The sequence below is a fragment of the Mus caroli genome, chromosome 5 (genome assembly GCF_900094665.2).
Source record: "Mus caroli chromosome 5, CAROLI_EIJ_v1.1, whole genome shotgun sequence".
In the NCBI taxonomy this organism is placed as follows: domain Eukaryota; kingdom Metazoa; phylum Chordata; class Mammalia; order Rodentia; family Muridae; genus Mus; species Mus caroli.
In genome coordinates, this window is record NC_034574.1 from 5,089,100 (window position 1) to 5,101,971 (window position 12,872).

The window sequence follows — 12,872 nt, forward strand, 5'->3', positions numbered from 1 at the left end:
ACAAATTAATGGTCTCAATTCACCCACTGAAAGACACAGACTAAACTAGTGTATTAAAATACAGACCTCATCCTTGTGTGTGTTCATGAGCCTTACTTGATCATAAAAGACAGATAAAGCAGATAGTACTTTAGAGGACAGGGTAGAGAATGGATTCCAGGCAAATTGATCTAGGAGTAAAGGAGTTTTCATATCTGATAAAATAGACTTTAAACCAAAACTAGTTGGAAGAGATAAAGAAGGCCACTTTGTAATGACTAAGTGAACAACCCACCAAGAAGACATTACAATTCTAAACATCTACATAGCAAGTGTGGGTCCCTCTGATTTCATAAAACAAGATACCAGCAATGGTAAGGTCAGCAGCATAATAGTGGATGATTGTGATAGCCCATTCTAATTAATTGATAGATCACCCAGGCAAAAGGTAAACAGAACATGTGAATTAAATGAGATCATATATCATAGATTTAAGAGACATCTATTTAATATTCTACTTGAACACTTAAGAGTTCATATTTTTTTCAGTAGCCCACAGAACTTTATCTAAAATAGATAATATATTAGGACAGAGTACACACTCTTAACAAATAGAGGGAAACTGGAAAAGCTCCTGTATTTTATCTGACCACAATTGACTAGAACTGCAGATCAATAGCAAGAGAACTACAGAATAGTCACAAACTCAGGGAGACTGAATGACACCACTGAATGATAGACTGGTCAGTCAAATGCAGAGATCAAAAAAAGAAAATCAGCAGTTTACAGAAATAAAAGAAATAAAAACACAACAAAAAAACTTAATGACAAACCTGAGGGACTTGGAAACACCAGAAAGACCAAACTCAAAATCAGTTTGAAAGAAATAATTAAAACAGGGCAGAAATTGATGGAATGGAAATGAAAAATTATAAAAATTACAAGGTTATTTGATCAATTAAGTAAGACTATATTTGCCAAAAGATTTTCAGACCCAGAATAATAAAATTAGAGAAAAAGAGGGCCATCATGATAGATACAAATGAAATTCAAAAGAATTACTAGGAGTGATCTTAAAAATATACTCTGTTAAATTGGAAAGATCTAAAATAAATGGATGAATATTTAGATGTATATGACCTACAAAATTTAATCCAAGATGAAACAAACAGTTAGATAACAATTAATAGAACTGATGCAGTAATAAAAACATCTGGATTAAAAAAAAACAGGCAAATTCAGCTTTGTCTTGTACAAATATATTACAAAGACATCAGAACTTAGAAAATACTTAATGACATTAGTTAGTTGTCTTTTGTGAAACTTTAAGCACTGAATAACGGAGTGAAAGAAAACACTAAGCCTAAGACTCTGGAATAAAACCTGGACCCTGTCTCTAGACACCAAGATGCAGAACACCTATAAAAAGCAAGTTGAGCCAGTCAGGTACCATGCTATCCAGTCAGACAGACCACACCAGAGAAGACCCCCAGTCAGTGTCATGCAGCCCAGGCTACAGAGTAAGGCTGAGATGACCCTCCGGCTTGGTGCCATGCAGGCCTGGCTGGGTAGGTAGTCCATGCCTTAGGCAATCCACGTCCAGTGAATGGGTGGGACATAACAATCCTGAGATGACACCAGAAACACAGAGGCCCCAGGCATCATTACGATGATGAGCAAGTAGTGGTGGAGAGATAGAGAGGAAGAGGGATGTTTGTACAGTGAAGGGAGGTGGAATTGCTGAGAGTGTGGAGAACAGCCTGATGAGGGTGGCTGGTGATGCCACCTGGGGTCATAGTGGGGTCCTGGCCCATGCTGCCACCCAGGGTCATGTCTAAGTTCATGGACCTGCAATAGCAGAGGTCTATTCCCACCAAAGGCCAGGCAGATGTTCATAGTCTCCAACTGCAGTACTCAGGAGAATGGGCCTCATATCTCACCCAGGGAGCAGAGCAGAGCAGAGCAGAGCTGGCCCTGGTTGCTGGGGGGGGTGGGGGGGGGTTGTGAGTGAGCTTGGTCCTGGGGTTTAAGTGTGGGAGAGCTGGCCTGGCCACTTGTCTAATGTATGGTGCTGTGGCAAGGGAGAGATGCCCTCCCCCACCTCACCACCTATGGAAGATGGGAGAGCTGGCTCCAAGGTCATGAGCGCAGGAGAGCTGTCTCTGACCCTCACTGCAGTCCTCAGTGGGCCCTTCTTCTGGTCAGCACAGTAGAGCTGTCCTTGGTTGCAGGGGTGAGCATGTGAGCCAGTCCCAAAGCATGAGAACAAGAGAGTTGGCACAGCCCCTTGCTGGGTGCAGTACTTGGGAGAGCAGGCCACGCTTCAACTGGACAGCAGAGCTGGCCCTGCTGGGATGGGTACAGGTGAGTCAGCATGAGGGCATGAGAGTAGAAGAGCTGGCTCTGCCTCTTGCTGGCTGCAGCATTGGGTGGGCTAGTCAGTGTTCTGCCAGAGAGCTCTCCCATGGTGGTTTCAGTATGGGGGAGCTGGTGTGCTGACCCGCTCAGCTATAAGGCAGGCCCAAATCCAGGACTTTAACATTGACCCTCCCCAACATCTAGCCCATCTATGAACTGCTGAAGAGTGCGAAGGGGCCAGTGCTGCAGATCCAAAACTACAGGATCTCCATGACAGGGACAGTGACAGGATATCCTAGAGGAATCCCAGGGAGGATCCAGTATTGATAGTATAGCAGAAGCCAGAGTCCTGGAACCAGACCAATGGACGCACTGCAAAAAGCATTTGTAAGTAAAGCTGCTGAGACAAAAGGGCGAACTGTGGGGTACACGGCTACACAATACAGCCTCCACAATAAGAACAAAAGGGTGTACTGTTGGGTACACGGCTACACAATACAGCTTCCACAATAAGAACAAAAGGGTGTACTGTGGGGTACAAGGCTACACAATACAGCTTCCACAATAAGAACAAAAGGGTGTACTGTGGGGTACACGGCTACACAATACAGCTTCCNCAATAAGAACAAAAGGGTGTACTGTGGGGTACACGGCTACACAATACAGCTTCCACAATAAGAACAAAACGGTGAACTGTGGGGTACACGGCTACACAATACAGCTTCCACAATAAGAATTTTTTTCATTTGGGAGAGATCTAATATATTTAAATGTTTTATTGTCTCCTAGTTTCCTTTATCTTGTCAGAAGGAACAAAGAGCACTACTAAACTCATTTTATGAAACCATAATCGACTTGATACCAAAACTGCATGAAGACATAACAAAAAAGGAAACTATAGTCCAGTCTCCTTAATGAACATAAATCAAAAAAATCTGCAGAAAATACTTGCAAACTGAATTCAGGAAAACATAACTTGATTTGCAATTCTTACTGCAGATAGAACCCTTTGCCAGATTGCTGAAACAAGTCACCAGACGCTGAGGGCCACTGCCTGCTGCTTGTTTACAGGAAAAGGGCTTATACACAGTTTAGGCTGAGTTTCATAAAAAAAAAAAAAAAAATCAGCTACTCTCTGCTGTGTCTGTATCCATGTTACAACACATAGTAGGGGAAGCCAGGAAATACATTCATGTATATAGATATATAGACTAATACATACTGTGATGAGAAGGACTCTTTGGAAGGAATCCCCAAGTCCATTATACATCAGTCCTGATGCTCCTGGAAAGGTTAAAAAAAATGAATAAAGGAATATAGGAGACATCTGTTTTATATTCAGTGTCTTATATTCTTTACTACAAATTTTAATTACATCATATGGCCACATGATGGCAACATGTTAACATATTTCCAGGCCCTTTACTATAATTGTGTTCGGGTTTTGCCTGTAAACTACTAGTTGACTTAACTTTATCTTTTCCTCTACTCTTTGGTTCTTGAATTATAAGAAATTCAGAATATATCAGAATTTTTGTCAGTTTTATATTAGAGAGTTGTGATGTCACTAAGGGATAGGAATTTTTCAACTTCTCTCAGTTTCTTGGGACCATTGTCCTATATGTAGTCAGTAACTCTCAAAATGTCATGTGCTAAGGAATATTTTAAAAGTACATATAATATTCAATCTCAAAAGAAGGGTTTTCGGGGCTGGCAAGATGGCTCAGTGGTTAAGAGCGCCGACTGCTTTTCCGAAGGTCCTGAGTTCAGATCCCAGCAACCACATGGTGGCTCACAACCACCCGTAACAAAATCTAACGCCTTCTTCTGGAGTATCTGAGGACAGCTACAGTGTACTTACATATAATAAATAAATAAATCTTTAAAAACAAAAAAAGAAGGGTTTTCTCCAATCATATCCATTAGTGTGTTGGGTTTAATTAGTCCTCAATATTTATTCTATGTGCTGAAATAGAAGTTCAGTGAACACTTGAACCAGGTAACTATATTTGTCAAGAAAAAAGACCAGTACTGTATGTTTAAAAAATTTTTTAATATACATGCAACAAATATAGTACATCAAGGCAACAAAATACAGATGGAAAGATAGACATAGCCAGCATTCTTTGTGGGGTTCTGAAAAATAAACAAACAGTACCACTGAAAATTAAAGACTGAGACACTGTTCACTCATGCAAGCATTACAAACTGCATTTAGCTCGAAACCAACTGCAGAAACTTGGGTTCCACAGTAGCAGATGAACTTTATATCAAGAGCTCCAATAATGGAGGGAAAGCCATGATCCTCAGGTGTCATGTCTCAGTCCACATTTTGCAGCAGGGATATGTCACAAACTAGTGCTTCTGTCGGACAGATCTGAAAAAGTGTACCAACTGGGGAATCTTGTATTCCCTTCTACTTTATAAAAATGTATGAAAAGATCTTACCAAGGTTTTATATCTGAAAAATCATAAATGACAGGTGAGAGCAGGCCGTGGTGGTAAAGCAGTAAACACTTTGACAGTTCTTAGGAAAGTAGAGATGTGCCCACGACCAGCCTAAATTCCCAATGTTTTCATGACCATCTAAGTCCTTATGCAGCCTGCTGCAGGCCTGCTGTCTTTATTTGCTATTCCTGACACTACTTAAACGTGGCTTTGGCCACTGTACACTTAATTTGGTGCACACAGATCAGAGCAGATGGAGGTGCTCTGTTTTAATGCATCAGCCTCAGGAAGAAAGCGCTCCGTTTGTTCTGAGTCATCCCATGCAATGTCTGTCATGAGCTTGCAGGCCTCCTTTGCCACAGAGATTAGTGTCTGCACTGCCTCACATGCGACACTGGTCATGTTACTATTGATTGATTCCACACCATGAGACTGTGCTCCAAGCACTTCCCAGAACCTCCCACCCCTACACTTTGGATATAAAGAGTGAACGCGTGAGTTCAGCACTCCCCAGGAAGCTTTAGGAGGGATGCACTTCCTACTTGTCACAGCTGCTAAGTTTAAATATAAAAATCAACAGACAAGAGTGAGCACTGTGGCCCCTTCATGAAACAGTATAGGAAATGTCTTTGGCACACTTGTTTTCCTCCTAGGACTCACTATAGAATACACACTTCATATGTGTTTATTTTAAATAGGGTGGAATTTTTAGGGACACATGTAGCTGTTTTAAAAATTGTAAAAAAAAAATTGAAACACAGCTCTTTTTAAAAAACCTGTTTTCCTATAGAAGTATAGTTTTATTTTTTAAACACTAAGATCAATTTGAAAAATGAGAAATCATGGCATAGTGGTAATGGCTATGAAACACCCAGTATGTAAGTAAGTCATTGTTGAACACAAGGAAAATAGCATTGTAGCTCCAATGTATATCCATAGTCAGACATCCTGGTTACTCTGCAGCTCTTTAAAAATGATTATCAAGTCATTCATTAAACTGGAAACTTCTGAGGTTAGTAACCCCTTGCCAACATTAGTTCTGAATTTTGAAATGTTTCCAATGTCTTAGGCATACCTGGGAAAAGAAGTCTAAGAGATGCATTCACTTTCTGATATATAAGATACTTTTCCTCCATACCTGACAAATCAAGTCAGCAACCGCCTAAAAAGGCACAATTCTACAAACTTTATGAAATGCTAAAAGTTGGTAGGTACCAACTGGTAAAAGGAAAGCTAAAGAGCCACTGTGTGGTTGTGGCTGGAGACTTCCCCTTACAGCATGGTACACAGACATCAGAGTGCAGGAAGTACTTCATGGAATTAGTTGCCTTTTGTGCAAATTTAACCACCAAATAAAGGAGCGAAAGAAACTGCTAAGCTTAAGTCTCTGGAGTAAAACCTGGACCTGGTCTCTGGACACCAAGACGCATCTAAACAAATATAAAAAATCAGCTGAATAACAACTATGTACAATTTATAATGAATTCAGACACTCTTTGTAAGATTTTTAAAGCCTAACCAACTTTAAACATCCTCAGTGACAAATGTAATATTTTAAAAAGAAAAATAGGGGATTACTATGTTTTCCCTCAGAAATTTACATGGGCTGGACTGAAATCTCCAAACAACAAAATGTCACGCATATACCAGAATATAAAATTTCAAAATCTCCCAGCAGCCAAACTTATGTAAACAGGATATTTACAATACAGAAACTTTGGGTTTTTACGTAGTCTTTCAGGATGGAGTCAGGCCTGGGCTTGTTATCTCCGTGGTGGGGCTTGCAAGGCAGTCGTTCGATTTTAGGCTTGTTAGGGACTTGTAACTTGCCACTGATGTCAGTGACCCACAAAGGCCAAGAAGTGAGGGAGTATCTTCTTTACCTGGACATTAAGACAAAAGCACACAAAAGTAACAGCTTTCATGAATCACTGCAAGACCAAAAAACCAGGAGAAACTCCCAGAGCTTCTGGAGTAGTGACGATGTATCGATGCGGCTAAACCTATTTTACCCGGCAGCAGCTTCTAATATCTCCTTTAAAAACATTAGTGTTTTTATGTTTCTCTTAAAACATCTTGGTATGGTAGTTTGAGATAACACATTTTGGAGTAAAAATGTAGTTTACCTTTTATTTACTGACTTATTTATTGTCTTTTTTTTTTTTTTTTTTTTTTTTGACACCCTGGGTGTCCTGGAGCTCACTATGTTTGACCAGGCTGGCCTCAAATTCAGAGATCACTGTACCTCTACCTCCCAAACTCAGGGATTAAAAGCAGGAGCCACCACGCCTTTCCTCCCTGTTTTTGAGAATATATTCACATTTTGTCACTCAGCAAAGAGAAAAGATATTCAACTAAATAAGAGTGACTGTGGCCAAAGCAGGGAGAATGAGGCTCCTGGACTTACATTACCAAGTGCGGAAGAACAAACTCACCCTCATCAGACATCACTCACCAGCTGACCATTGATTTTGTGTCTCCTCAGCACTGGGATCTGTGCTTTTAATTATAGCTTTGTTTCATAGCTTTATTTCTGGCGTGTGTGCCACAGAGTGTGTGGAAAGGCAACTTCCACTTTCCACTGAACATCTCCAATGAAGAGAGGACAGGAAGGAGTTCTAGAATTACACACTCGTGACTTGCCTGAGTGATACGGTAAGTTTTCAGCAACCTCAGCTATATGAAACCCCGTCTTAAAAAAATAAAATAAAAGATTCTAAGACTACTATGAGCAACTAAACCTTTATTCTTTTTTACAGGTAGACAAGAGAAAAAGACAATTTAAAAAAAATGTATGCTTAAAATCTAAAAGAAGCTATTTAAAAACCTTAAAAAGAGAAATAGGGAAGATAAATTGGTTTTTAATATAATCCAAAAGAATGGCATACTTAGAAATAAATAATAAAATAATTAGACAATTAAAAATTTGTACCATACGTATCTACTCTGGAGAGACTAGACAAATGCTACTCTCAGGCTCAATGAAAGAAACCTTCCCTTATGGTGAATGGAGTAATGCAGAGATCTGTAACAATACAAGATGTTGAGAGTAAAAAGAAGTAAGGGCTCAGCCCTGACTAAGACATTTGTACCACCACTTTTGTAATATTTTCAGAAGGGGGAGCACAAAACAAGTAAGAACCAAAGGCCTGTGAGATGCCAACTTCTATGCACAAACACGGTCTGAGCGATCATAAACTCAGAGCGACTGTGCCTACGTGCACTGGGCCCACACAACACTGGGGCGCCCTAACAGTCATAGTGAGGAAGGAGGGAGCTCACAGTGCTCATTTACTGCTGGGAAGAGAGTGACAGGGGATAGCACCCAGTGTATAGCCCCTGGTGAACACACAGACCACCTTAGTTAAATTCTGTGGGACACAAAACAAACAAGACTAATGAATATGAGGAAAACATTTATGAGGAAGAAGAGGGGCTTGCAAGTATGGGAGGGAAATGAGAGGCTGAAGGAAACCAGAATGCATTAAAACATGTGTGACATGTCATGAACACAACTTAATTATTCTTAATGTTTATCTATTTGAATATGTGCATGTGTGTACATATGTGGACATGTCTGTAATCCCAGACTCTAGAGGCAGAGTTAAAAGGGTTACATGTTTAAAGCCAGGGTGGGCAATATAACACTTTGTTCTTAAAGCCCAGATATGTTAATCTGCTCACAAATACCAATGTCATTTCCTTACTGTCTTAGGGTTCCTATTGCTGTGATGAAACACCATGACCAAGAAGCAAGTTGGGGAGGAAAGGTTTTATTCAGCTTATACTTCCACATCATAGTTCATCATTGAAGGAAGTCCAGGTAGTAACTCAAAACAGGGCAGGAACCTGGAGGCAGGAGCTAATGCAGAGGCCATGGAGGGGTGCTGTTTACTGGCTTGCTCCCCATGACTTGCTCGGGATGTTGCCACCCACAATGGGCTGGGCCCTCTTCATCAATCACTAATTGAGAAATGTCCCTAGGCTTGCCGACTGCCCAAACTTACAGAGGCTTTTCTTACTGCGGTTCCCTACTCTCGAATGACTTTAGCTTGTGTCAGGTGGATGTAAAATCAGCCAGCACACTACCTTCACCAATGAAATTCAATGAGTCTTGCTTTCCATCTCCTTCTTGTGAGTGGCTGGGATCCAATGAGGCCTGAGAAAGGCTAACTTCTGCTGATAACTGGTCAAGGCTTTGGTAACTTTTACTGAAAATAAGGATAAAAACATTATTGTAATTTCTTCTCACAAAAGAGAATATCTTTTGATAAACATCAATGGTTTATAATGCATTAAAATTGTGACTAATTTTCTCATGCCTTCCCTGAATTTGCCTTTATTATCGTTTATGTGTGATTTCCATTATACTTTTCTCCTTACCTATTTTGGAAGCTTATCTAGTTTGTTCATTGAAAAACAGAAAAGAAAAATTATTTTTCAAGCAAATCAACATTATCAAATTAATTATTTATTATCCAGACAACTAAAATAGGAACTTCTAATTAGGTTATTATAGTTTTAAAGTAGGAGCAGAAAAACCTAAGGAATATTACCAATAAAGAAACAAATGGTATAATTTAATAATGACCTATCATTTCTAGTACTTCAGGATTCCTTAGTGCCTTGAAATACTCACTGACAGCTGATATTCAACAAAAACAATTATAAATCACTATAATGTAAAAGTTTTAAATTTTAGACTAATAAATATTTATTATATTAATATACCATCAAGATAATTAATCCCCTTCCCTGTTTTAAGACCTTTTGTATTATGCTAATTGCTTAGATTAATTATATCAGAGGATATTTCAGTTAGAAGTAAAAGGTTAACAAACGCTTACTATTAATCTCTCCTCAAATCCGGTTTTCAGGATAAGGCTAATAAAAAGATATATTCAGGTTTGGTGTCCTTTGCACTTCATGAAAATTGGAGTTGATCATCATTTAATGATAAAAGTGGCAGTAGACAAAGGAAAGTAGGCTTTTCAAGCTGAATGTCTTTCATTAGATATTCAGATCCTACATAAATCCACAGATACATATTTTATAATAATATTTACAAGAAAGCACACATGAAGCAAATGATCTCCTTCATGGTTGTCTGCATATGTATAACATGGGTAGACCTGGTCTCAGATCTGCAAAGGTACATACATTAAAAATGCTTCAAAATGCTGGGTTTAGTGGTGCATTGCCTTTAATCTCTGCACTTGGGAGGCAGAAGCAAGTGGATTTCTGTGAGCTCAAGGCCAGCTTGTTTTATATAGCAGGTCCACCTAGAGCTACACAGTGACATCCTGTCTCATGGAAAAAGTTTTGAATACTTATGCCCAGATATTGTCTTGTGCTAGCCTGGACTCCTAACTAAAATGAGGAGGAAATGGAAAAATATTTCTTTACTAAAAAGTAGATTGTATTTTAATAATAACAATTTGAAAATTATATTAATAATAACTAAACCATAACAACAAAAAGCAGAGATAAATAAGTTTACTAAAATAGTAATTACTTTAAATTAGTTGGTATTTATTTCCCATCAATATTATTAAGGTAAAATTTTATAGGCTTCCACAGTGATAGAATACATTTATCAGGAATCCACTTTGTGTGTCTCTGAAATGCAAAATGAAATGGCAGAATGCCTTTACTAACAGTGCAAACAGTACTCTCAATTTATAGCTTCTCAAATGTTTGTATATAAAAACCCTTTATTTTAAATCAGTTCAATTTTGATAAAGCATATACTTAATGAGCTATATGCTATACAATAAAGTGAAACCCAATAATTATAATGCACTTGGTACATGCTAAAACATAGTGCTATCCATTTAAATTATAAACATATATGACTCACATGTATATAAGTATATATACACATATAAAACTTACTCAATATTTGAAAGTACCTTAGGAAATTAGACCATTACCTCTTTAACTTTGTTGAAAGGTCACATAGCCATTGGGCCTTGGACTGACCTGTTTTCCCAGCTACTTCACCTCCACGCTAGCATCAGAAGGAAAGATCTGCCTTCTTGTTTTATTAAATCTCCTCAAAGAGCAGTTTCATTTGCTGAAACAGATCCTGAGAACTATATTCAATTATTCTGTTCTTGTAAATTTCACTTGGTTTTCATTAAAATCGTTTATCCTTAGTTTTAGAGGACAGTAAAAACATGGGCTTTTGGTGTGTGTGTATGTGTGTGTCTGTACCTGTGCACAAATAGGCACCAGAGTAGGCCTTCACATATGTTTTTCTATAGACCTCTCCACCTTACTAGTAGAGACCAGCTTTCTCTCTGAAATGGGGGCTTGCTTTTTCAGAGAAACCGACTCTTGAAATCCCTCCCCACCCTATCCTTAGGGTTACAGATATAAGCAACCATGTCCAGTTTTCAACATGGGTGCTAGAGATCCAAACTTAGGCCCTCAGGCTTACAGACCAAGTACTTTTATCCACTAAGCCATTTTCCTAGCCTTAGAACACAGGACACTACTGAATAATTTTAGACATTTCATCACAAATTATTTTCTATGTTCAATTTGTAGAATTCTTGCTTTTAAACTGGTGAATTGAGTTTCTGACACTTTTTCATCATAAAAAATGTGTTAATATTTTTAATTTAAATATTATATGAAGAAACATTTAAAAACAAGATACTCATAATCAAAACGCAGAAATTTATTGAATCCTGTGGTATATTACAATAGCTTCCAGGACTGCAGCTTACTAGAGGGAGAAAGTGTTGAAAGAGATCCCAAGGATAACTGCTGTGTGAGCTTCCCACATAGCTCAGGTCCAGAAGGACACTTGAAAATCCAAATTGAGGCTAAACCTTTTCTTTAGTTTTTCACAGTTAGCAACAATCCTTGAGTCCAACGTTTCTACTTAATCAAATGAAATGAAAGTAGAAACAGAATTTGGAAGCAACGATGTTTTAAAACAAAAACAAATATTTCATCCTGAAATTAAACACTTTAATAATAAGACCTTATGATACACTCCACCTCCCTTATTGAAGATGAAGACAAGCCTACTAACAGAAAAGAGACCAGCTTCAGATATTAAAGAATAGGGTTTAGATTATATAATCCTACCTGATTTCCATTAAGACTCATTCTCATAAATATTTGTAGGTTTGTAGTAAGCTGTCTATAGGAGCTGTCTCATTAAAAAGTCAAAGCTAAGTCCTGAGAATCCTAGACACAATAACATCATGGGATTGAAATGTATCCACTGAGGAAAGACAGGGAGAGAGGGACCTGAGAGGAGCAGAGAAAATGGGAGAGCGAGAGGAGGTGGGGGAATGAGAATGAACATTAGAAATGGGTAATAAGAAGGGAGCCATCTTGGGTCCCAGATCCTTCAGAGACTAGTCTGCTCAGGTGAGAGTGTGGACTACAGAAGCTACACAGCTTCTGGGGCAGACCCAGTTTCAGGCTCCAGACATCCAGGAGCTTTCCCTGCCAGAGGAGAGGTGTCCCCCCAGGAGGGCTCTGCTGGAGCAGGTAAGGGAGACATCTTGGGTCCTGGGTCCCTCAGAGACTAGTCTGCACAGGTGAGAGTGTGGAGCTTCTGGGACAAGCAGAAGCAACACAGCTTCTGGGACAGACCCCGTTTTGGGCTCCAGACATCCAGGCACCTTCCACGCCAGAGGAGAGGTGTCTACCCCAGAGGGCTCTGACCACAGGAGCAGATGAGAGAGCGATCTTGTGTTCCGTGTCCCTTGGAGACTAGTCTGTGCAGGTGAGCGTGCAGACTGCAGAGACAACACATCTTGTGGGACAGTTCCTGTTTCGTGCCTTCATCTTCAGCCAGGTGGCAGGTCTGAATGCCAGATATCTGTGCACCTTCCCTGCAAGAGGAGAGCTTGTCTGCAGAGAGTGTTCTGACCACTGAGAATCAAGAGACAGCTAGACTCCCAGGTCTGCTGACAGAGGCTAAAAGAATCACAGGAGGAACAAGTTCCAACCAGAGACAACTATAACATATAACTCCAGAGATTACCAGATGGCGAAAGGCAAACGTAAGAATCTTCCTAACAGAAACCAGGACCACTCACCATCATCAGAACACAGCACTC

General features: G+C 39.4%; 1 protein-coding gene across 4 annotated transcripts in view; it reads right to left on the reverse strand.

Annotated features, from left to right (window-relative positions):
* Nucleotides 1-4,371: 4,371 nt before the first annotated feature.
* The window catches only part of Rundc3b (RUN domain containing 3B), a 121,075-nt gene continuing 112,574 nt past the window's right edge, over nt 4,372-12,872 (reverse strand). For 3 of the 4 annotated variants that reach the window (XM_029477073.1, XM_021163319.2, XM_021163318.2), the window contains 2 exons: nt 8,875-8,996; nt 4,372-6,668 (listed from right to left, as the gene is read on the reverse strand). In XM_029477073.1, the coding sequence (XP_029332933.1) occupies nt 6,523-6,668; nt 8,875-8,996 (268 nt within the window). In that variant the 3' untranslated portion in view covers nt 4,372-6,522. The remainder of the gene's footprint in view (nt 6,669-8,874; nt 8,997-12,872) is intronic. The other variant, XM_029477075.1, reaches the window with a different exon arrangement.